Source organism: Pseudorasbora parva, chromosome 2 (assembly GCF_024679245.1).
Source record: "Pseudorasbora parva isolate DD20220531a chromosome 2, ASM2467924v1, whole genome shotgun sequence".
Lineage (NCBI taxonomy): Eukaryota > Metazoa > Chordata > Actinopteri > Cypriniformes > Gobionidae > Pseudorasbora > Pseudorasbora parva.
In genome coordinates this window covers 19,421,702-19,449,440 of record NC_090173.1, presented here as the reverse complement: position 1 = coordinate 19,449,440, position 27,739 = coordinate 19,421,702, and the positions used below count along the sequence as shown (strand labels likewise).

Here is a 27,739-nt window from a genome sequence, read left to right as displayed (position 1 = left end):
ATAGATGAAAAAAGAAGAAATGTGATATTCAATATTGTAAAATTAGTTTTTATATTAAAGATATTTAAGATTTTTAAAGTTTAAGTCATTAATACTTTAGAGCCTGCAGATACCATAGTTCTAGATCTAAATGGCTGTAAATCACACTATCAAATAATTACTTCAGCTCTTTGGAAGATGAGAAAAGGGGAAGGAAAAACAGCAATAGAGAAAGGGAAGAGTAGCACACGTACAAAATGATGACCACAGGGCACCTATTATATATTCCTGCAAAAAGAGAAAAAACTGCACTGCAAAGCAAAAAGCAAACTGCAACCAGCTAGACGAGTGATGTCTTTCCTGATCGAGTGAATCATGCATAATACATGCACTGTGCAAATGACCACCATATTGATTCAAATGACTAAAAGAACATGAACACATCGTGGAAAAACAGTTCCCACTAGAAAAACAACAGCACTGCTGTGAAGTTCATCACCTGCATTCAGCAGTGTATGTTGCTGAAGCAAGCAGGATGTGCTACTTCGCCCCTCAGGTTATAGTGCACTTAAATGGGCAATACATTAAAACACAGATGGCAGGAATATGGGTGTGCGTGCTAATCAGCAGATTTCTGCAGTCTGTCTATACATTACTTGATACATACATTTTGAGTAATTGCTATGCGATGCTGCCTACTGAAAGCATTACCGAAACCTACACAGCTAAAACAACTGCCTTTATTTTCTGTCTTTTAGAAAAACGCTAAAGACTAATTCACGTCTCAATGTGAATCAATGAGACGAAGAGGACAGAAAAGGTGAGCACAAGGGCATATGGTTGTTTCTTTGAGGCTCTGTGAGCACTGAGAATATTTGCGCAAGCACACGTGTTGTATGTTCATTTCACCACTGTATGCACATGGGAGCAGGAGCCACAATTCAGTGCGCATGTGAATTGAGTGGCCGGTAAGGATGGGCGGTTTTATTTTGGGCCTGTCATCTGGTAACTGACTGCCCAATCACGCCTGAGACGGCCTGTCTAAGCTGTCAGGCTGAAGTATGAGGGAGACAGAAGGCGGAGACATGGAGCGGGACTCATTTATGATGGACAGACCCTAGCTATACACCAGAGGAGGGGAACAATGTACTAACCATGATAGCGTACCTTTAAGAGGCAAGATAATTAATAGATAAATAAATAAATAAAACATACGATAGATTGTTCGATATATAGATTCTTCTGAAGCTTTCATAAAACCTACATTTATTTTGTCATTTATTTTGTCCATATGTTACATCTTCAATACAACAGGCTACGTTTTGTTGCAACCTAATAACAAAAACATTATTTGTACACTGCATAAAATAAAATAATATACAAATAAATATGTAATATAAAAAAATACTAAGAAACTTACCAATCCATCTCATTACAGAGGTGAGGATCTGGAGGTATTTGGTCTTCTGTGCATTAAAAAAGGTGAAGGGCCCCAAACACAGTGTGAAGATAGCCTGAAATGAAATAAAAATACAGAAAACAAATCAATGAAAATATTTTTTTTCTAAAGAAGGAGATTGAGGTATATCTCAGTAGACATTCTGTGGTATGTTGACCTTTAAATAACTAGGAAACATGATTTCACATGGTACACAGTAGAATATCCTACAGACATGAACATCTCGCATAGACAGACCTACTGCATTACTGAAAGGCCAAAACTAGCAGACATGCCTTTTCTAGCCATATATTAATGGCTTGTTTCTACAGAGCGCCACAGTTCAGTACACAATTATTTCCGTTTCGATTGTCGAAAGTTGTGAATGGTACTAAAATACTGAACCGTACCACTTTTTGGGACCCTTCATTTAGGGTACCTAGCACAGTAGTCCTGTACTTAAGGGTGGAGCTAGACTCCCTGCAGAAAATTGATTGGTTGATAGAGAATCGTCACTTGCACGTGCTACAAGAGGAATGACAACCATGTTTTTATATACAGTTGAAACAAAACTGTTGCAACACAATGTTTTTTTGTCTTGTGACAAACAGCCAAATGTTCTCTTGCCGAGAAGCAAGAATAAGATCTGAAGCGTGTCCTCAATTGTTGTTTCCTGGGTCGCTTTCTTTTTTACCATCCCGAATTGTATGTTACTGTAGTTACACAGTGTTCAGCTGGACATCACTTGCCCACCGTGGCACCACCCCCTACCCACTGTCAATTTATTATAATTTTTTTATAGTAACAATAATCATTCAGTTCAGTTAGAGAACAAACACTACAATCAAAAACTGAACGTGTCTGCTTGTTGCAGCATGAGTTAAACGAGGGTCACAGCAGTCAAATTGAATTCATCACATGACGAGAGTGAGGCGAGCTGACTGAAAAAACAAGCACAGAAGATTTGGTTTAAAAGCCAAATGTAAAAGCACCTATTTGGCGATATTTGGGGTTAAACCCAATGTTAATAGGGAACCTGGAAACATTAATGCATCTGTAAACTTCGGAGGGAACACTGCTAATTTACACACACACCTTTAAACACACCACACGAATTGGGCTGCCTTGCTTATTCCTTTTGTTAATAAAAGTTTTGTTGTATGTAAGTAAGATTGTCATTGCACTGTTTTGATGTGTTTTTCATCAAGAATAATAATGAACCCACCTTTCAAGAGCGCTTGCGATCCCCGAACTGCCCCTAATTAAGCAAAATTAAAATGCGCACAGGCATTCATAAGCGATTTAAAAGTGGAGTGGAAAACCGAAAAAACTCCACTGTCCAGCTTACAGCATAGAAAATGTCCTCACTGTCACACCCCTATCACAGAGTCTGCATGGGACTGCTCATGCTACACATAATTGCTTCTGTGTAGGCAAGTAGATACGCGAATCATTTCTAATAAACTGCATTGGATTGAGTGTTGATGAGAGATGCGATAACCTATTGGGTATATATATTCCAGACTTTACCATCTTCATAGACAGCTGCAAAAAGAACGGGACCTCCAAGTCCTAGTATGCATAATCATGGATCATTACTCTGGATCTGACTACTACAATCACAACTACTTACATTAAATGAAACTTTTGTGTTTTTAAAAGATTTCCCATCATGTTTGGTTATCATTTTACAGCACTGTCAAATTATGGCATGGAGTTATCTGTCCTAAATACATGTTATAATAAGGCAAATGCCTCCCACCTATGAAACCGCACGTCTATTTTTATGTGTTATCTTTAAATGTCCATTTAAAAAAACAACAACAAGATGTTAAAGTACACTTTAATATTCCTGACTCATGTCTTTGTTTACCACTGTGGTAATATCTTAAAACTAACCTCTAATCTGATTCATTTTACAAAAGCTCTGACTCACTGTTTTGCATATGGTGATTTGTTTGTTTTTTCGAGACCACTAGCATACAGATAAGTTCTGTTTTCCAACAAAGTTGAATACAAATCTCTCAAGAAAGAAAGAATGTAAATTTAAGTAACCCGATTCAATTTTGATTAAAATCGCAGTGTTAAATTTTGTTTATGGCCATAAATCTGGCTCCACTTGAGTCAGATTAATAGCCAAAACACAATTTAACACACTGCAGTTTGTTCTAATTAATACACTGCACATTATTGATGGACGTCTCTCATTAAACGGTGAATTATAAATCATCATGACACCATTCATACTTTATCTTGAGAGGTGAGAAGTGTCTTGGTTTTTGTATAGTCAGATAGGATGAGGGTGAGATAACAGTCCATCATGATGCCTGAATGTCTGTCCTGATAAAAGAGCTGACAGAGAGGCAACAGCTAAAGCCCTGAAGGGACAAGACAAAAGAGCAGAAGGCTCTTAATTCATATGCCATTCATTTAAAGAGTTTAAATGAGATATGAAACAATAGAGCAGAAGTAAAACCCGTGAGCAGGAAAAGGTTTGGACTTGCATGAAGACTTTAGGGTCGCAATCTCCCAGTCGATTGTTAGTCGATACATTCTGGCTCGATCAAAATTCGGATTGGATGATTTTTTGCAGCGTTCATTTCATCAGAGCTGCTGAAATGATAGTGACGGTCAGTTATTATAATATATATGACAAAAACAATTGTCTAAAGTATGTTGCATGTTCCTCAAAAGTTCTTGTGATATCACGAGTTGACAACAGTATCATATTTTCAGAAATCTAGTTGACAACAGTACTATATTTTCGGAAATCATAGGCTATGATATTGCGCAGATGGCACGTAATGCAACGCGGTCAGAGCCGGCAGACTCGTGTGTCAGACTCATTTCAGTGCAAAATAATCAGGACAAAAGGACAAAACCGATTTCATATACTGCAAATAGCTTACTAGTTTTTTTATGTTTATTTTTAATTAATTTAGCCAGACAACAAGGCGAACAAGTACTGCGCACAGTGCGCAACTAATTAATTTATAGTTTTTTTTGGTTTGTTTGTTTTTTTTTGTCGGTTTTTAATAAAAAAAAATTAGGACTTCAGTCAACCAAGATTTTCTTTGGTTGATTACAGCCCTATACAAATTTTGAAATATCCCTTAAGACAAAGATGGTCCTTAAGAGTTATTATAAATAAACCAACAAACAAACAAATAATAAATGTGAGTAATGTTGATAATAATTTAATGGAATAAGTTAATAAAGTATAGTTGTATAAAGTATAGTTAATGGCAACTGTTCATTAGCTATTAAAGTCATTATTTTCATGATGGATATAAAAGGCACGAGAACAACCAACGAAGCGAATAATAGAACCGAGCAAGAAATGCGCTGATGAATTCCCATAAAGCACTGCTATCTGCATGAGTTATATCAAAGTGCATGCCTGCATCACTCCCACCACACAAAAAAATACAACCCCTACCATTTCATGATGGTTGGCAACACATGCAATCCTAACCATAAATATATATTTTCCTGAGCAGAACTCCTACATCCCAGAATGGCCATAAAATACCGCAATCTCATGTCAACCAAAAATTTAAAACAGCACAATTTCATTATTGGAAGCAACGTCTAAGCGAACATATCACCCAGTTTCAGCACTGATGGCCGGGCCTGCTGTAGCTTCTTATTCGGAGCCTAACTTATAACATATGCTGCAGTTTCCGATTTGAAAAGAGACGCTGGCAGAAAGGTTGGAAACTTGACAGGAGCTCATCCACCCATGCCAGGAGGACAGAGCGATAGTAATGGATTTCCATTCCCATTCTACGAGTGTTTTTGGGGCTGATAGTTAAAATGGTGCAACATTGGCACGCTGGTACACAACGCAAGCCAGGAAAGGACAACAGGAAGGAAGTTTGGCAATGGATAGGAGTGAAGGGAGAAATGGAGGGACAGGGCCAGGCGGAGAGGGCATCAGGGGAAGCAGAAAGAGCGAGAGCCGTGGGGTGCTGGGTGACTCAGACATGACATGAAGAGAGACAGAGCGTGACATACTGTACTTGTTATCAGAACAGAGCTCATTAACACACTAATAGTGTAAAACAGCCAAGCATGAACCCCAAGACACAGAAGAGTTAAGCAAGCAGCACTATTAGTACTATTGGTTTTTTTAACCAGAAATCAAAATAGATATTCAATGGCTAAATTAAAAAAAAAAATTATTAATAATAATAATGAATGAAGGAGCCTGTGGATTATATTACTTGCCCGTGTATTCTGGGAAAAAATGTATATTAAAGTGCTCAAGTCGTAGATTGTAAAATAAAACAAACTTGGCAGTACGCATATGGGGTGTGTGTGTGTGTGTGTGTGTGGGGGGGGGGGTGTTACAGATACTGTATAATGCATAAATACTTTAATATAAGTAGTTTAGTAGTCCAAAAATTCCTTGAAGAATATTTAGATTTCTTTTTATTCCTTTCTTGAAAAAGAATATGCACATCTAATGTTGTTATTATATATTTTATCTTTTGGGACCAAAATATTGTTTCTGGGTAAACAATTGAGTCAATTTCCATTCTAATTTTGACCTTTTGCTGGCCGAAGATTGTGGTCATTGGGACATTCTGACAGATGGATATCTTCTTCAGGATGACTGTAATGTTCCTAAAGCAATATCAGATAACAAATTCAGCAATACGGAGCTCATTTAAAACCAACACTTGACTGAAATGAGATAAACCCAAAAATTTAATGAGAAAATGCAAAGGTGAAAAGCTTGACGGAAGAGCAGGACTTGACTTATCGCATCAATATGAGTAAAATGAAACCAGCAGTCGGTGACCGTTATTTGGCACCGGGAGATGCTGAAAGTGTCAGGGCATAACACGCCAAATTCAGGATAACAAATCCCTAAGCTAATATCTTTGAGATATCGTAACAATTTGAGTATTTTTTGCAACTTGTGGCATCAAATGGAAATGCAAAAATACATATTTCACCCTTACATAATTAGGCAAGGTGGCACTCCAGAAACTGATCTATAACACCTGCCATCGTCTGTTAAAAGTTTACAGTGAGCAAAGCCAGTATATGGTTTACTTTAAGTACTCCCCTAACTTCATACCAAGTGTGGACAGCTCTAGGGTACATTTGTGTCTATGGGTGAGCCCATGTGGTGGCACAGAATGCAGGATTATCACTCAACTGATAGTAACATGCACAAAAGGGATTATATTTCCAATCCCCACAGTGTCAAAATCCCAGTGCCATTTGTCTCCAGTGCTAATCTTTGTTAGACATTCTAGACAGTATCAAAACATGGAAAGCAGATACACTTCTACTACATCAGCCAACAGAACGGACAGATTAAAGAATGATATTTAATAATTTATACTCAACAGAACCATCAATTGAAACTCTTAAAATAAAATAAAACTTAAGTTAGAGACCAACCTTTAATAATAATATAATTAAAATTCATTTTAAAATAAAATTAAGCGATATTATATAAAATTATTAATTTACATTATTATTAAAAACATACATACTACCTATACACATATAGTCATATAAAAAAGAAAGGACACTATTAAATTCTATGGTTTTACACATCAGGACATAATAAAAAGCATCTGGTCCTTGGCAGTTCTTTAAATGAGGTAAATACCACCTGAGATGAACACCACCACATTACACATTATGCCGTATCATCATTAATTTAACAAAAACTATATGCCAAAACAGAGACGCCATGCGTGGCAGACTAAGTGCATCCTTACTGCTTCCATAGTAATTAAGAGGGTAAGTATCAGTCAGATGCTGTTAACTAAATGCCTTTGATTAAAGGTGCACTATGTAATATTTTTGCAGTAAAATATCCAAAAACCACAAGGCCAGTGTTATATATTTTGTTCAGTTGAGTTCTTACAATATCCCAGATGTTTCCAACTATTTGTAAATTGTGAGAAAATTGCTATTTTAACCAAGTTTCAGCATAGCCTTTGAGGGAGTCGCCTGTCAATCGCGTCATATCTGCGTTACCCTCGGTTTTATTCTGCAGAAGCGCTTTACTCTTAGCAGTGTGAACAAGAGTCACAGCAATGCAGAGCGAACGCACAGAGGAACGTCATAACAATTTTAAACACACTTAAATGTATCTAAGATGATAAACAGAGCTGCTTTACCTCATGACCTTAAACACGGAAGTGTGCGCCCGGCGACGGTGTCCCGTCCCGTCATAATAAAAGTCCCGGTGCTTGTGAGCTGTGTGTTTGTGTAACTCCACAACACTCGGTCCTGCTCTGCTTGACACTACAGTAACGTTAATAACCGCATCCATGAACATAATTTCTGCCCGAGTCCTATTTTCCACCGGCTGTGAGGTGAAGATCACATGTCCCAAGATACTGCGCTCACACTTGGCATCATCAAATTACGCATTTGTTTAGAATAGGCGCCATCCAGCGAATGGGAAGTTGCATAGTGCAGCTTTAACTGATCATCAACAAGCATGACCAACTCTATAAAAGCAGAAGTTTTGCCAGTTTGCTGCTCTGGAGCAGGAGTGTGTTAAAAAGCCAAGGAGGAAAGACACCATGAATGATCTTAGAGATGCAATTGTGGCTGCCATCAATCTGGGAGGGGTTACAAAGCCATTTCCAAACATCATTCTTCTTTGCCAATCTTTCCAAGAGTGGACGTCCCAGGAAATTCACCCCAAGGTCAGACCGTACATTGCTCATAGAAACTGCAAAAATACCAAGAACGACACCTCAGAATCTACCGACCCCGATTAACATGTCAATTTTTAAAATTATTGACAGTACAATTTGAAAAAGACTGAACAAGTATGGCTTGTTTGGAAGTACAGACCCAAGTGCTGTCAAAAGTACAGAGCATGATACGAAATCGGTACTGAAATTTAAAAATGTGACGCTTTGAGCAAAAATGTAAACACCTCTGATTGGTCAATGTGCTCACACGCTCATCAAATATGTCTGTGATTGGCTACAACGATTTAGCGTTAAAAAGATGTATACATCAATGCTGCTTTTCTCAGAGCACTTACACAGAATGCAAGCGTCTAGCTGCCCACCAGTCTGCTGGTTGATCCCTGCTTGTGCTTTCAAAACACTCCTGCTTTCAAAACCCTTTTAAACACTTCAGTGTGCTTTCAAACACTCCTGTGTGTTTATCATTGTTGCCAATCACAGGCACAATCGATAAGCACGTGAGCACAATGACCAGGACCTGGACACCTTTAAGTCTATGAACATAACCATGATGAACTCCTCAAAGTCCAGCTGAAATTCTGTGTCGGGACCTTAAGAGAGCTGTGCATAAAAAAATACCCACAAACCTCAAAGCAATAAAGCAATTTTGTAAATAAAACTGGGCAAAAATCCCTCCACAGTGATGTGAGACTTATAAATTCATATAGAAAATTATTACTTTAAGTTATTTTCTTTAGCTCCTAAATATAGTTCTACAAGCAAATTAACCATAAGGTGTACTTAGTCTGTTATACATGGCTTCTTTATTTTTGATATATTTTGTCTGTAATGTGGCATGCGTTGTTGTTCATCTGAGGTTGAATTCACCAAATTTTAAGACCTGTTATAGACCAGATATTTTCTGTATGCCCTAATATGAAAAAACATAGAATTAATTCAGGTTGTCTTTTCATTTTCACATATACACAATGAACAGGACAACATTAAACTTCAACACTCATTATGCTACCTTACCTGAACTTCCTACAAACCTCTGACTTGCAGTTGACCTCAAATTTAAAGTCATTACTGTAAAACAGGCTAATAACTCAATACAGCAGGCAGAATAAACCAGCTACAAATCCAGTGTAAAAACTATGAACCGATAATGACTCCGTAATTGAGCTTTTTTCAGCTCATTGTATCTGTCAGGCTGAAGCATCATTAACTTCCAAAATGAGCTGCAATAAGCTGCCACAATTAAGAGCTCGATTAATGAATAAATGAATGCGTAACAAATGCATTCAAGAAAGCAAACAAACGAGAGAAAAAAGAAAAAAAAAGTAATGCAACCACAGCTTGAGCCATCCTTCAAGAAGAAAAGCAAATAAGGATTTTTTTTTTGGTTCAAGGTCAGCATATTGCCAAAAACTGAATACTGGATTTAAACAATAGGAATTCATGATGCATAACAACGGATAAAAATAAATAAATAAAATTTTAAAAAAGAGCTTAATTGATCATTCCAAGGTAACACATGGCATGGTCTAGAACAGATATTACCCCTAGATCCCACGAGGGAAACGAGGGTTCATGTTCCGACTCAAACCGTCTCTCCCCAATGATTTTTGATGATCCAATAAACTAACCAAGCAGAACATTTTATAAAAAGCAGCAAATATGTAGCCTTGAAAACTAGACGCACCTTAGCGGCAGCAAATTTAATCTGCCGCGAGTGTCGTCTAGCTACTCTCAATACCCTTCTGAGCTGTATTCCCCTAACTCTTGCCGGGCCAATCATATCGTCTATAGAGTCGGTGGGCGGGGCCATAATGACGACGGCCGAGTTGCGTTTATGTGCTTCTAGTAAACACAGAAACTGGCGAATGGCGATCTTTCGAATCAGCTTTGACCACGACTCTGGAAGACTTGGAGTTAAGCTTTTCTCTGAGAAAAAAAACAAAGAACGGCACTGAAGTCATTCTTAAAAAGGGAAGATGTGTTCTGAGTTTTGCCGACCGGATACGGCGAATGTTTAATCTATCAAAGAGCTCTGTTTCACCTTCGTTGCTATGGTTGGTTGTAGCGCTATCCTATCGTGTGCAGAGGGAGTTTGAAAGACAACCGTTTATCCCTCCCCTCGGATTGAGCCCTGTCTATGGTGAGTTTCCAGACCAAACATCTTGATGTGGGTCTGGCTTGTCAGGCTAGCAAATATGCCTAGAACTCCTGGAAAATTGTCAAGACAGATCTTCCTGCATATTGATCTTTACAATAACAGAAAACATGAATATGTGTTTGTCCCAGTGGATTTCCATATTAAGACAGGAAGTGTCATAAAATCAATGCTATATCTGAATCTTTGGAGAGGTCATTGGATTTGTCTGCTTGAATCTGAAAGTAGGAAAGGCCAAAAGACCACCAACTGTTTTTTTTGTTTTTTATTCTAGAAACATTTTTCCTTATTGGTCTCCATCCATGACAACATTTTATAAATATAACTTTTCTTAAGAGAAAAAAACAATATATAAATAAATAATAAATAGATGTGTTGGGTGTCTTTTTTACATACTAACAAAGATATGAAGCTTGTGCATTAGAAATTGCAGCAATGCCTAGCACATGCTTTATAAACATATTTAATAACACAAATGTACAAGGCTAAATTGTACAGTGAACATTCATATTTAAAAAAAAATTAAGACCAATAAAAACCAATTAGCTTGTTTTAAGGCTTTTTAATTTACACACCACCAACTCAAGATTTAGGCTCAATGAAAATCTTTTAAATATGATCAACAAGTCTGTTGTAATGGGTCTAACTCACCTCACTCTCATTCATATCGCGCAATCTGTATTCTAACATTCACAGAGCTAATAAATCACCTTGGAAGAGCTTGTCGTGAGTCAGGCGGTGTTCATTAAGGCTGGACAGTTGCATTACTCCGCTATTCATGGGTCAACAGCTCTCTTCTAAAGGCCTTTGGCAAAATAATGTCTATATATTTTTTTTAAAGAAACCATTCATCCATTTAGAGTAATTTACAGCATGATTACACTGGCAACTATGGTGTGAAGCAAAGCTGAAACCTTTCTAAAACAGCAGGAGCCACTGAGGAGCAGGACTAATTCTCATGACTTTGTAATACTGTGTCAAGTTCACCAAAGCACTTAGTTCTCTTGTAACCATAGATCTCTCCGTTTTGTCCAGTTCAACAGAAGCTAAATAGGTAAGGATATTTTTTTCCGTTAAGATCTGGGCTGGCATGACTTTCACACCACGTCACCACATTAAGTCATAAGGACAGTCTTCCTGGAGAAAGCTGAGGCTATGTGCCTTGATCAAGGGCACAAAAGTGATAGTTGAAGTTTCACAAATGCAGTGTCGGAACATGCAATCTGTTGATTAGAAACCCAGATGTACAAAAACCAAGCTTAATGTTATTTTATTTAAATTTGGGTTATTTAAAACAAAAAAAAACATCAGCTTGCCTAAATGTGCAGATAAAGATTTGTGAGAAAGTGGATCAGACTGAGTAGCACAACACATAAGTAGTCAATCAGCAGCAGGCATGTCCGTTCATGATGGGGCGGAGAGAGAGAGAGAGTGAGTAAGAGGGAGATTTGAAGAAAGACTGTAGAAAGAGAGGTGGCTGAGAGACATTACAAAAGAGAAAAGCTCAGAAATTGCTTACTGTGTGTTTAAGGTGGATTCATAGAAAAAAAAGAAAGAAATGCACATAAACGACAATGAAAACTCATAACATCTAAAAAAATCATTAACTTAATATGCATCACAAAAAATTGTGTATTCATAATTGGTATTACTGTGGGAAAAGGCTGCACTCAGCCGTTTGTCATTTAGCGCATGTCCTTGCCTACAGAGGATTTAATGATATTTTAGATAGTAAGAGGTCAGGACTTCAGACTGTGACGAAATAAATAAATAAAAATCTACAATAATCTGCAACAAATAATTCAATTTTTATTACCAATTTGATTTTAACATGTATTCCATCTGGCAAGCACTGAAGTAAAAGCTCAAGTACATTAAATGATCAAATCCACTGCCATCATCTCAAAACTTGTACTACAAATATCTGTGTACATCTAAAATGGCCAAACAAATAGCAGTCTGAACCCCTTTCAGGCAAAAAAACATGAGGTATGAAGGTCAAACAAGTAGCTTCTGTGTTCAGGGTGACATACGGAAGGATGTCTTGATAATGAGACATCGGTTGTGCTTGTGGATTTCATTTCATGGAAATCACGTACAGCCTCGTCCTGACACCCACAGAGGAAGACCATTACATCATTCTGCGATGTCCTTGGACAAGATAACCAGCTTTTCCAAACCGAGAACAATATTGTACCCAGCAGGTAGCTCACAGTGAACACACAAGCTGTTTAGTGGACTGAAGTTAAGCATGCAGAAATGGACTGATGGGAAATTAAAATTAATTAAAAATAATGAGCTAGAGCAATATAAGAACCTGAAAGAGCACTTTGTACAAACTTTTGAGGCTCTTTAGAGTAGATCTATAGGATTTTTCTGGCAGCGAGCACTACTAATAACAAAATAAGACGCATTAAAGCATGTGCCGACAGCTGTGGGATACTTAAAATTGGTTGGAACCAGAACTGTCACTGCGACATCAACTACGCTATGTTTACAGCATTGTGACAGGTGCATCCTTGCATATCCTACAGAAGATATAAAGAGCTGTCAAGTGTGCTACAGACGTGGTATATCATGATCTCAACCCAAGGCTGAGTTTGTTTTATCTGCATTTCCTTTCCAGTTTATCTGCCACATCTTTTCATAGTACTCCTCGACAACTCCTTCCCCACTTGGCAAAATTCACCAGTGTGACTGTGGGTCAGCCAGTGTTTGCACTGGCACGATAGTCCCACTGTGGATTAGAGAGAGGACTCTACGCCTGGTGGGCAACTGCTCAAACTCCTCATCCTGCTGAGCTAATATCCACTAAACCATCTGCGTTGTCTTATTCCTGCAGAGCCACCCACAGCAAAACAGCTTTCTAAAAGAGAGCTTCCCAAATTGCTAAACAAAAATCTACTACTGTCAACTTACAAATGTTTCAATAGTTTTTGCTAAAGTAAAATAATCATCATTTAGGAGAGCTTCTTTGAAAACGCCAAGATTAAGAATGTTTAAACACTTGTAACATGTAAAAATCTGACTGTTAAATCCTTTAAATTCAGAGTTTACACATTTTTTAGCAATACATTTCTATGACTTTTGAGGCAAACATTTATGACCTAACGTTCCATCAAATGTCTATACACACACGCACACGAAAAAATAAGAATAAAAATTCATGTTCAAATTTCAAATCACAGCCTATCATTAATTAGATGACAAAGCTATGTGGATTATTACAAAATAAAAATGTATTTAAATAATGCTTGCTGACACACCAGTAAGACGGTTAGATAAAATACTGTGTTTGACCCGCAGAACTCCACTGTATAATCAATAGATTAATACACACTATATTGCAAAAAGTATCAGGACACCCCTCAAAATAATTTCAGGTGTTCCTGAAAAATTATTATTTCCATGGCCACAGGTGTATAAAATTTGTGAAAGAATGAAATCGGCCATCACTATACAAGTGGCTATTTAGTTTTGGGGTTTTTTTGCGCACAAAAACTATTCTCATGGCTTCATAAAATGATTGTAGAGCCGCTGTAGTGAGATGGGCTTTGTATTGACGTCTTTAGTGCCTTTATGGGTCTTGAGAGAGGAAATGACATTGGTGTCAATGAAGGCCTTTCTGAGACATCGGATTTCAACACTAATATCTTCATTTGTGTTCTGAAGATGAACGGAGGTCTGACGGGTGTCGAACGACATGAGGGTGAGGAATTAATGAGAGAATTTTCCTTTTTGGGTGAACTAACCCTTTAATGCTCTTAATATTAATGATTAGCATTAATAAAATATTAAATCATACATAATGTATACTAACATCTGCTATATAACATTTATATAATAAACATTCAAATAAAATAATAAAATAAAATTAATTATTAGGCCCCTCTCCGTGAGAGACGTTCTGTGTAAAGGCATAAAAAAATAAACTGCGCTCTGTCAGGTATTTAAAAAAATTGACGCTGTCAAAAACATTATTAATAATTCCGATAACTTGCCAGATGAGATGGACTCTCTAACAGCGATGATATATTCATGATTTTGTTTATTTTTCTGACAATGTTTGCATATTCCAGAGAATATTCACTCTTTAGTCTATTAAACACTAACCTTTTAAAACCGTAGTTTTAAAACTTAACTATGTTTAGTTATATTTATGAGGTGTTGATAGACTCAACTCTCATTTATTTATGTTCACCATTTGAAAACATTAGACTTTGTAAATTTATTTTTCATTAATTTTAAAGACTTTGCAATATTTATTAATGGCATACATCTGTATGTAAGGGGTTAAATTGCAAAAATTACAGTGTTTAATAAGTTAAGTCGTTCAGTTCAGTGCTGTTGCTATAACTATAAAAAAAACAATAAAAAAAAATAATAATACATAAATATCGGTTGTATATATTGGTTATCGACGCAAACATGCAAATAATCAGTATTGGTATCGGTTATTACATTTTTTTTTTTAAATAAATAAATCGGCTGGTCACTAGTTAACATCACGGACATGAATCTCTTACATTGAATATGCATTTTGTTGTTTATGGTAGGAGAATTACTGAGTTTTAGTCAGAATTAAGTCTGGCCGTGTGTGCACTGAACTCTTCGAATCAGCAATGACTAATCTGAAAGCCTCTGATTGGTCTGCATTCATAAGCTCAATGGAAACGTGTGTGATTGGCTATAATGCTCAAAACTGTAAAACAAAATTTGCCGGAATGCACTCGCAGTCAGATTCATTGAATGAACGTTAAGTACTGTTGTTTGTTTAAAGCAGCACAAGGTAACTTTTCAACCTTCATAATATATTTTCAAGACTCTTGTGATGATAAATCGACTTACAATAGGTTGAATGACACGTCTGCCATAGCCTGATGGGGTCTGTATCGTTTTTAATCGTACTTTTAAACTTCGGGTTTCAAGTAGTAACCCGAGAAAAAAAAAGAACTACAAAATTCGACTGCTTTACGGCATATACGTCACTTCCACCAACACACACACTTCCTTACATTCGGACGTGCGAGCCAAACTTTGTTCGTCGGATAATATAGTCATGTGCGAAGCAGCAGAGACAAATAAGAAAGAAAAGGTTTTGTTGGAGGAAAGCAATAAGAGGAAATGAAAAAGTGATGGGATTAAAGGCAGGACGAGGATCAACATGTGACCAGCGTTTGCTCATCGGCGTGAGCTGAAGGAGGCGTGCCCGACCGATGCTGTCATGCTTGTTATGGTGATTACCTACCACTCAAACATTGAACTGAAGTATCATATAGATTCTGTAAAACGGTAACCAATAGACTACTATAATGACGCTGGCTTGTAAACGTGAGCATCGTGATTATTTGGCGTTTGAAAAAAATAAAACCCATGAAATTATATTCATATGACATGCTGAAACATATGCCACTGACTGTAACGTTACCTGGGATGAAGACATTTCACACGCGACGCCAGAAGAACTCCTCTTGCAGTGTTCAGGGGAACTGTTAGTGCTGCACCGACCCGCGGGCCGCTTATATGAAGTTATTTGGCCCGCACCGTACCACTGTATATATTTTTACAACCCGCCCCGCACCCGCGACCATTAAATAGACATACGGGGTCCGCGGGTTATGAGACGAGCCGCGCATCACTAGTTCAGGGCTATCAGGGCTGTCATATCAACAAATGCACGCGCGATGGCATCCCCTGTTGTAGGATGACAGATCTTACGACAGTAGTTGAGGACATTATTTTTTCCAAACTGTAGGGGGACCCCGAGAGCAAAAGTAGCCAAGTGCAGCTTTAACCAATATTAGCACGTATATTCTATTCTATAAATACTTTTTTTTTTAAATTCCATTACTTTTTTTTGGAAAACTGTCAGGGTTAATTTGTTTTAGCCTGGAAAAAAAATTCAGGTAAATATTCCTCCATTATTGCATCAAACATTTTAAACCAACTTTGCATCTCTTTGGTCAAAATAATTGTTCCTTAAAGCTTATATACATCAAGGGAAAGGGTGCTGTCTCTTAAGTCACAAGCACTTTTTTTCTTCTTTTACGCTGGCTTGTGACCCATATTTCACAGAGCGAGTGAGAGTGAGCAAATGTGTGTCCTAGGAGGGCGGCCAATGGATACTGAAGGTTGCTGAAAGGACCTTTTAAAAATGTCAGCCAGGAAGACAATCTCTCCACTCAGTGGGCAGAATACCTCACCAACGGGGAAAAAGAAGAATAATTCTTTAAATTAACTAAAATGAACTTAAGAATTATTATTAAAGAAGCCTCTGCATATTCTACGCAAACAGACTCTTAAGGCCCGGATATACTCACTGCAAACGAACTCTGAACAAAGTCCAGTTTGGCCTGATTTTGTTCAAAATGACATCACATCAGTTCATTCTTCTATCTCACATATAAGGGCCTTTACACACTAAACAGTCCTTCATCCAAAGCTGACCTAAACCATTTAGTCATAATACACTTCAAAATAGAGTCATTCAGAAACCATCAAGGTTGTGAGGTCACAGCCAGAAGTACAATTCTGTAAAAAAAAAAAAAAATTGGTTGGTAAGACTTTTTGAAAGAAGTCTGCGTTCATTTGATCCAAGCCCGAGGTCTTTTGCCAGTCACTTTCCTCTCTCTCGGCCCCGTGCTTTCCTATCTGATCTCAATACTGTACTATCCGATAAAGGAATAAAAAGACCCAAAATATAACTTTAAAGAAATATACCATTGACTTGGCTAACATTAGAAGTGGATTGTTCTGCGACTTTCAGCTTATGCAACAACAATCCTCTGGTTTGGAGTGATCAACGAGCAGTTAAATGACCATCATATGCCTCCTTGAGAAATGTACCTTTTGACTGTTTGGTACAAAGGATCCTCCTATCAAGATAGTTAAGGAAATTAGCTCATTTAACAAGGACCCATAGAATAAAGGTGATCATGTACAGACATTAATCCAGCTTCCCCTTCAGAATAATTACCAGCCCAATGAGAAAAGGGAGGACATCTTCCTGTCCTTGATACAATTTACAGCCTCACTGCACATCACCCTTTCCATATATAAACAGATCCATGGAATACTCGCAATTCATTCCCTAAACGAACCAACTTGGACTTGAACACAAGTATATCCTTTGAACTGGAGTGCTTGCTTGACAACGTTTCAGTCATGTGATGTCAGATGCCATTAAAACCTGAGCAGATACTCCAGTTCTTTAAAAATGCTCTTTAAACAGGACACTGAAATGAATTGACAGCAGATGAAGTCTCAGTATACTGATCTTCTTAACAGCTTTGAGCGAACAACGATAAAATGGCCGTTTTACACAGTGTGGACCTTTACTACTGATCAAAGCCACAGCTTGCTGGGCAGACAGGTCTGTTTAACTTGAGAGACAACACAAAGATTCTGCCTTAACCAGACCCGTTTCAGACCAGACAAACAGATCTACTGAAGTGCTTCACAATTGACAAAACTGCTAAATTAAAAGCAGAGAAATTACAATTATTAATTTGCTTTGAAATACTGTTTTTTGTTTTTTGTCCTTGTCCCACAGCCCTGAGGTGTGTGTCATGCGTCTAGGACTTTCAAAATATAGCATTGCTCGGGGACAACTGTTGAGCCCGAGTTCAAAAATAGCTCTTTGTCTGCTGTGCCACTAGAACGGCAAGTGCTGGAATAGTTTTTTTTTTTTTTTTTTTTAATGATGGGATAAAAGGGTGACAGCAGTGATCTACATAACACTTAAAAAGAAGAAACGTTTGTAGAATTGAGCAGAGAACAAAATAAATTAAGCACATGCTTATACACTCTGTTCATTATAAGAACTAATGTGCAACGAGTCATGAAACGAAGTGTAAATTGGATCATAAATGTAATTTTAAAAAAACGACAACAAAAAAAACACATGATAGATAGATAGATAGATAGATAGATAGATAGATAGATAGATAGATAGATAGATAGATAGATAGATAGATAGATAGATAGATAGATAGATAGATAGATAGATAGATAGATAGATAGATAGATAGATAGATAGATAGATAGATAATTTAATAATAATCTACAAAATAAACTTGCTCTACATTAAACTATATAATCCTCAAATAAATAAAGGGTATAATACATTTTAAAAAGGGGATACATTTAAAAAGGTATACTATGTATTTTTTTGGTCAAAATTAGCAATTTACATAATTAATAAACACATAATCAATCCTTCTTAAACATTATTTTGATTCACTGGTAAGCCTGTTATAAGTGTTTATATTTTAGACCTAACTGGATGGTTTTCGTGGGAAATTGCGTACATACGTCACTCGTAAGAACTACAAAAAAGTACTACTTCGTCACAAAAAAGTAGCTCTCTGACTACTTTGATGTATGTAGGTCCAATACCCTCAAATTCAAGGACTTAACGGAGGGATACATTTCACGTGAGAGCAATGTTAACCATGTTACCTTGTAAGATAAATTGTTACAGTTTTCAAACTGTAACAATTTACAGTTACAGTTTTATAAATGCATAAAAAATTATGCATTTATTTTTGGCCATATGACAGATCTGGTTTTCTATTTGTCGTAGTTCTGTTTTGCATAAAACTGAAGAATATTTGATACATACTATACTGTATTCTAAAATTATCTGATATCTTTTGCATACATTTTTTTAAAAAGAGCTTAGGCTGTAACCAGAAGTTAAGATCTATGAATATGCTTTTAAGCTGTTCTTGTTCAAGGGTTTACATAAGGGATAATGTACACCCAGCCGGTTGTTATCTCAGAATAAACCCCGACAGAGTGATCAGGACCCCGACGCGAAGCGGAGGCTGGGTGTACATTATTACACGGCTACTAGTCTCAAATAAATAATTATTAGACAAAATATTGTCTTTAGATTAAATATTTTATTAGCTCTTACGCAAAGCCTCCGCTTCGCGTCGGGGTTCTGATCACTCTGTTGGGGTTTATTCTGCGATAACAACCGGCTGGGTGTACATTATCCCGCTTACTACACGACTACTAGTCTCAAATAAATTAGAAACAAAATATTGTCTTGAGATTAAATATTTTATTAGCTCTTACGCAAAGCTTCCACGAAGAAAAACAATTACAAACTGCTTTAAGCCTTTATCTATTGCTGCTAAATGTTGAAAATGAATGCTGAAAGGGTTAGTTCACCCCAAAATGAAACCAAGCCTATGATTTACTCACCCTCAAGTCATTATAGGTGTGTATGACATTCTTCTTTCAGACAAATACAATCAGAGATATATTTAAAAAGTCCAGGCTAACGTTAATTCCAGCAGTAGTTGTAAATGAGCTGTTTTTGAAGTCCATAAAAAAAATGCAGCTGTCCGCCAAATAACGTGCTCCAAGCGGCTCCGATGGGTTAATAGAAGCCTTCTGATTCGAAGCGTTTGTGTAAGAAAAATATCCATATTTAAAACTTTATAAAGGAAACCCGTCTTGAAGTCTTCCATTGTACCCATGGCTGTTTAAGTATTTAACAGCCACAAGATAGCGCCAGCATTAAGCATAAAAGTAGTACCGGTCAAGATAACTTGTAGTACCCGGATGAGCGGTTGTTATCCGGGAATAACATACCGCTGGAATGCCCAAATGACCAATCAGAATCAAGTATTTCACAAAGCCGTGTAATAAATTATCTTAATAAACATAAAACATTAGTGATAATCTGTTGCCCTAATATTTTATTTTAATGTAATGTTGACTTGCTTTGCTTGTTAAAAACAATATGCAGTCATTGATTGAACATATTTGGCTTCGGTGTAAACACTGAAAACGTTGAGGTACCATCATAGTAGTTGTGCGCACACATGAACCTGATGGCAATGCACAACAAAGTATCTTATGTGGGAAACACTTAACATAACGCGTTATAAGTGTAACTAATGTAAATAAAGCAAGCTTGTATGCATAGGCCACAAAGTGTTGGTGAAACAACACATTAGCGGACTAATATGGACAAAATCAATTCAAGCACTTTTAAGGCCCTGTATATGTATGTTTATTTTCAAAAACTTTCCAGGGCAGTGAAATGTTTTTTTTTCTTCAGATTCACAAACTTTCAAGGACTTCAAGGACCAATGGGAACCCCGTTTATGGTTGTTGTAGCGCTGCACTGGAATTTATTTTCAAGGAAGTACCGTGCTATTAATGGGTAAAGCTAAAGTAATGTCTTCAGCGAGTCAGCTTGAGATCATGTCCATCTATATAATATTTTATAAGCAATAGGATAACAATTTTCATCTGCACAGTCATGCAGAGACAAAGCACAACCTAAACAACATTCTTCCATGTTACTTATAAAAAGTTTAAAAAAAGCCATGTTGTTTCCACCTCAGGAACTTTCCCCAGTACCTAGGGACTTTGGGTTGGTACTCTGTGTGTTTCGACCACAGGGACTGAAGTCTGTTGCGGTGCATGCAGTAAGAGTTGTTTGCTATTCAAATCAACAATGGAGTTTAAAAAATACCATCAATGACGAGGTTCAGGCTTTATTAAAGGGATCCCCTGGTGTTGAGACTTGTATGGCTTAATATAACATAAATGATGTCTCTTACTGAATTATGTAGTAGAAAACCCATGAAAGATCTACGTTATTTTAAAAATCGATTTTATATTTGGACCATGGGCGGCGCCATTTTGTTTGCGTTCTAGGTTGATGACGTAGAGTGGTTGAACTCCTCAATCAGCTGGCATTACCCGTAGCTATTTTTACCACAACGCAACTAGAAAATTGTTTCAGAGTTAAACAAAACCAATTAATTCCTTTGTAATTATACTTAAAACACACTCAAACATACATGTGCACACAAACTCACCTACACAAGTCACAAACAGATCGGCGGGCGCGCACACGACAGGCTCTGTCTCAATCGAGATGTTGGGTTGCTCAGTCTCCACGACAGGGGCTGAATCTGAAATCGACCCTATACCCTTAAATAGGGCATTATTTGAAGGGACGGACATTTGTAGTGTTGTCCGACACCATAGTGGACATGTTCGAGTGCAGTCATTCAGTATCCACCGCAATAACGAGTAAAGGCGATTTACAAACAGCTGTCCGACTTCACGCACTCAAACATACATGTGCACACAAACTCTCTCTCTCACACAGACTCACACACACCCCAACAGATCGGCGCGAACACACACACACACACCCCAACAGATCGGCGCGAACACACACACACACCCCAACAGATCGGCGCGAACACACACACACACACCCCAACAGATCGGCGCGAACACACACACACACACCCCAACAGATCGGCGCGAACACACACACACACGCACGCATTGCGTGCGCGCATACATAACCCTCAATCTATTCCCGTGTTGATATCCTGTTCAACACATCCTGTTCCCTAGATAGACTGTTGATAGTAGATTAACTATAATGCCTAATGTGACCAGCAGAGGGAAATATCTAGGTAGGACGATGGGATAAAGTAACGTGAGGAAGAGAGGCAGGATGTTTTGGTGATGATGCATGCGATTGAGACAGAGCAGTCTGTCAGAGGTGTGTGTGTGCGCGCCCGCCGATCTGTTTGTGACTTGTGTAGGTGAGTTTGTGTGCACATGTATGTTTGAGTGTGTTTTAAGTACAATTACAAAGCAATTCATTTGTTTTGTTTAACTCTGAAACAATTTTCGAGTTGCGTTGTGGTAAAAATAGCTACGGGTAATGCCAGCTGATTGAGGAGTTCAACCACTCTACGTCATCAACCTAGAACGCAAACAAAATGGCGCCGCCCATGGTCCAAATATAAAATCGATTTTTTAAATAACGTAGATCTTTCATGGGTTTTCTACCACATAATTCAGTAAGAGACATCATTTATGTTATATTAAGCCATACAAGTCTCAACACCATGGGATCCCTTCAAGCTTATATTTACGCCATGGACAAACAGAAGATGGCAAAGAAGCGAAACTTCTCCGACGTGGAGATCGGGCGTGCTCAATCATCTCACTAGTCCATTAGTCAGGGCACTGATTAGGGCATAAGTCAATGGGCTGACTCCATGATCAGCGCCCTGACTACTGAACTATTTAGACGTGCCCATCGAGACCTTCCCTAGGGAAGTGGAAAAAAAAACCCGAAATTGTTTTATTTGGGAGTTTAAAGAGTGGGATTAAAGGCACCTACAAAAACAAAATATGGACCCAAATTACGAGTACTCTTAATAGTGTGGAGGTTGAGAAGCGCACTCCAGCAGTTTAAAGCTGTTTGGATGATAAATTACCATCACAATGCATTATTTTACAGCACGTTTTGAAACAATTAGCATTTAATTTTGTATCACGGCACATGTATTGGGGTGTACAATAGTGATGATGATGTGATGTGGAGTAGCTTCCATTCACATTAATAATTACATAATTTGTACGATTCTTCTTATTATTATGATTTTTATCCTTAATGACGCTTGTTATTCAGAAGAAGAATGACGTTTTTATTGATTTTATTATTATTTAAAAGAAGAAGGTCATTTTTATTATTTTGTCAGTCTGAATTATTTTAGTCCCAGTCCGTGCGCAGCTGCCGGGCCAGGCGGGCCTGAAACGTCAGATAAAGCGCACAGGCACGCGACTGGAGGAATACACATGCCTGCGAATCAAACGCCTTGGTAAAGTCACACAAATTAAACATTGACGTTCATGTTGCACAAAAATAAACACTGAATGTTGTTGTTGTTGTTGTTTACAGTGGGTCATATAGCATATCTTGTCAGTGCGTTTTGTGGTGTTAGGAATTGTTTATCTGCGCATTTTCACTCTAACTCAAACGTGCGTACACCACCTCCTGAGCTGGCGTAGGATTTGAGCGTGCCGTACGCCAATGTCCATATTGATAAATCTGAAAGTCACCGTGGTTTTGGGTGTACGCAAGGTGTACGCTGGAAATTTGGTGTACGCACTTTTGATAAATGAGGGCCATTATCTATTTTTAAGCACCACTGCTTAAAAATATACTCAAATAAGAACGCAAAGACAACTAGTCATCTGTCCAGACCCATCCCTACATGTCAGTGTAAAGTCCCTGTCATACATTGCTGAGGTAGGACGTTTCACACAATGTACAGCATGGCTGTTAAGCAATACAAAGCAAAGCCGCAGTTAAAAAAGGCCTTTGCTGAGATGTGCAGTTTGAAAATCTTTAGTCCACTATTCGCCATTCCCGCTTTTGCCTGAAGACAGACATCTCTAACATCCTTCTTTGTGCGTCACAGGTAAAGAAAGAACAGTGTTACGGACTGCCACCCACTCAGGGATTATAGTCAGGCAAGGTGTTATGTGACGGCATAATATGCCTCTTAATCTTCCTTTTCTAAAGCTTATGCCATGAGGCTGCACTAATGTGTCCAACATCAATCCCGCTGGCCACGGCGGGATACAACCGACCACTCCTCTCATATATTCTTAGGCAGACCACGTACCATTTGGAGTCAAAATCAAGACACACCAAATGGGAGAAAAAACTAATGCATCTGCCCTACAGTAGCTGGGGTCATAATTCAATCTGTCTGCAAAAGTAAAGATAGCATGATGCTTAGGTATATATATATATATATATATATATATATATATATATATATATATATATATATATATATATATATAAAATACTATAAAGACATGTTAGAAGGACATATGAGCTATACAGATACAATTCAATAATCTGGAAAAAATTTCCTAGAAACATGATGCCATAGCAGACAACCCAAAACTGCCATGAATGCATTTCTAAAGATTTAAGATATAATAACTGTTAGATCTCCTCATTTTTCTCACATTATGGTGCCTGTAATAGATTTGCACGACGTCTCAGCAGCAGTCTCCTTAATAGGCCAGGAGATAGATTTGGCATGTTCAGCACTAGAACGCAAGGCCAGATAAGTGAACAAGGACTCTGGTTAGATTCTGACTAGCTTGCTTTGATTTGAAAGAAATTATACAGTGCCACTGAGGAACTGCCAATTAACAAGGCAATTAAAATGCAATCAAAGCGATGAACTAAAATCAGTTAAGTGGTCTTGTACAGCGCCAAGTATAAATTGAAACTGAAAACACAAGTTAGAGCCAAGACGGTGGATTTATGTAAATGTCACTCATTTGCATGCAAACGTGACCTGACATTTTGTGATCATGTTAAAACACTGATGCACTAATGCATGTTTAATTTTGCTGATGTGGTCAATTTGATGGCATAACCTCAATGGATCAATCTCTCTCACACACACACACACACAAAAAAAATCTGTCATATTTCACCTCACACACAAAAAAAGTTAAGAACCACTATTAAGAGGCCTCATTCTCATGACAAATATGCACATTTTACCCCAAAATTCTCATTACTGTAATCCTCTTTACATTATGCAAAAATGCAAAATGTGTCCAGACACTTTTTTTTAATTTAATGTTTTTTAATTAAAAATCTGAATTACCTAAATTCAGTACAAATTAATGCAACTATACAATATACATTTTTTTTTTTTTATAATTGTTATATTTTAAATGTATTATTCAAGCAAATATTATTATTTTTATAATTACATTAATGCATTTTTTTATTGCAGTAATAAGAACTGGCAAGTGCTTGATTACAAACCCGATTCCAAAAAAAAGTTGGAACAAATTGTGAATAAAAACAGAATGAATGATGTGGAAGTTTAAAATATTAATATTTTATTCAGAATACAACAGATGACATATCAAATGTTTAAACTGAGAAAATATATAATTTTAAGGGGAAATTGGTTGATTTTAAATTTCATTGCATCAACACATCTCAAAAAAGTTGGTACAAGGCCATGTTTACCACTGCGTGGCACCCCCTCTTCTTTTTATAACAGTTTGCAAACGTCTGTAGACTGAGGAGACAAGTTGCTCAAGTTTAGGAATAGGGATGTTGTCCTATTCTTGTCTAATACAGGCTTCTAGTTGCTCAACTGTCTTAGGTCTTCTTTGTCGCATCTTCCTCTTTATGATGCGCCAAATGTTTTCTATGAGTCAAAGATCTGGACTGCAGGCTGGCCATTTCAGTACCCGGATCCTCCTTCTACGCAGCCATGATGTTGTAATTGATGGAGTATGTGGTCTGGCATAGTCATGTTGGAAAATGCTTCCCTGAAAGAGACGACGTCTGGATGGGAGCATATGTTGTTCTAGAACTTGGATATACCTTTCAGCATTAATGGAGCCTTTCCAGGTGATCATGAGCTGATATGGCTTTTTTTTAACTATAGAGTTTTAGCCGGCAACGGCGAATGGCACGGTGGATTGTGTTCACAGACGATGTTTTCTGGAAGTATTCCTGAGCCCATGTTGTGATTTCCATTACAGTAGCATTCCTGTATGTGATGCAGTGCCGTCTAAGGGCCTGAAGATCACGGGCATCCAGTATGGTTTTCCAGTCTTGTGGAACCTTGACTTCTGAGGGACACTACAGCTCTGAGAGGCTCTTTTTATACCCAATCATGTTACGAATTGACCTAATGAGTTTCAATTTGATCCTCCAGCTGTTCTTTATATGTGAATTTAACTATTCAGGCCTCTTATTGCTACTTCTCCCAACTTTTTTGGAATGTGTAGCTCTCATGAAATCCAAAATGAGGCAATATTCGGCATGATATTTCAAAATCTTTCACTATCAAAATCTGATGTGGTACATATATTCTATTGTCTATGAGATTTGTTAATTATTGCATTCCTTTTTTTATTCACAATTTGTACAGCGCCCCAACTTTTTTGGACTCTGTTTGTACATAGCAGAGGAAGACAACATCCTGTGGCACAGATTCACCTGGTCTGATAAAGCTCATAAAGTTGGTGGCTCAGACTGCCGGCCCCTTTGGACATTCCTGACTCAAAATTGGGCAATTTTTATTCCTCACAACAACAGAGGTGAAGGTGAGAGGAAGAGAACAGCCCCAGTAACACTCGGTTCATAAGCCGGTCGGATTAATCTTTCATAAAAAGAAAGATGATTATTTAAGGGCATGTCCAGAAGCAAAATGAATGATAACCTTTTAGTCGAAAGATTCAGAGTTAGTGAATGGAAGATGTAGGTTGTTTCTTTTAGCTTTCTAAATGATCTAATAAACTAAACTCAATTACAGCTGATACACGACATGCATAAAGACACGACATGTGACCTCATTTTTAAACTCAAAAACTTAACACAGGATGACAAACCGAGCATGAAGGGGAATAAAGATCCCCATCTCTAAGGCAAGCAAATATTGGCACATATTCTAAAATCAGCTCATTTCCTGTGGTTAACATGCAATAAGAGGCTTATCCAAGCGGTGAGATTTAAAAAAACAAAAACAAAAAAAGCTGAAACAATGCTTTTTATTGGCAGATGGGATAGCCACTTCCTTCATTTCTAGAGATGAAGGAGAGTGGAGCAGAGCGAAATAAATCAGCACATCAATCACTGTTGTGAAGCTAAAGCAGAGGAGGAAATCACACCGGCGTCTTGTGCTCTACGTGAATTTCAAGGGCACGCAAAAGCCTCCTGATACACGGGAGTCCACAGAGATTACCCCAAAATATTAAGTGTCTCGTTTGTCTTTCTTACCGTCAGCCTTCAGCCGGTGTGAGTCCAGCACCCTGCCGAGGCATAAGTGCTGCCAACGAGGTGCGCATGTTTGACTGTGTAACGGGTGCTGCTGCACTCACCAGAAACACTCTGTAGGCGTCTCTGCGTTTTACAGGGCCCCAGCATGACTCGGTATCGTTGTATTTCACACTCCCAGCACTGCATGAATGATTCCCACTGCGAGAAGGCAAACAATTAGACATCTGTGAATCCATTTCAGGAGTTTATAATACTATATAGAGCACCCTTGCATCAGGAAACTAAGACTTGTTTGACTTGGCCAATTTAGGAAATTAAAACATTTATTGAACACTTTGCAAATGTTTTTTTTGTAAGTATCAAATATGATACAACAGGCTTTTGTGGCTCGTATAATATGATTTAGGAGAATGTAGTTCATAATCAAGGTAAAAACAGTTTTATTATAAACAAAAATATGCAATTTGGTTTAGTTGCTGATATTTATATGGACAAAAAATATGATGAAATTCTAATCTTTCTTTATAAAAGTATAGCAAACTTTGAACATAAAATGCAAATAAATATCAGTTGTCACTATGGCTATAATACGTCATATAATATTTTATGATCAAAGCTCTGGTTTTATTGTGTGTGTGTGTGTGTGTGGGGGGGGGGGGGGGCATATAATACAATCCAATACAATGATTATTAAGAGATGGACAAAATAAACGTTCATCAAACGCCTAACGCATCATATTTGATTATATAGTCATTATTTTCTAGAAAAATCATGTTAAAATGTGATTATCAAGTAAAAAGTTGCTTCAGCCCAGTAAGTTCATCCAGAAATATTAGTAACAACATAA

The 27,739-nt window shown here is 37.6% G+C and overlaps 1 protein-coding gene across 1 annotated transcript in view; it reads right to left on the bottom strand.

Annotated features, from left to right (window-relative positions):
* Window positions 1-27,739, bottom strand: part of tmem104 (transmembrane protein 104) — a 63,251-nt gene that overhangs the window by 16,121 nt on the left and 19,391 nt on the right. Inside the window, exons 8-9 of the mRNA XM_067458467.1 lie at window positions 26,993-27,089; window positions 1,400-1,493 (exon numbers count right to left, since the gene is read on the bottom strand). Of these exons, the coding sequence (XP_067314568.1) occupies window positions 1,400-1,493; window positions 26,993-27,089 (191 nt within the window). The remainder of the gene's footprint in view (window positions 1-1,399; window positions 1,494-26,992; window positions 27,090-27,739) is intronic.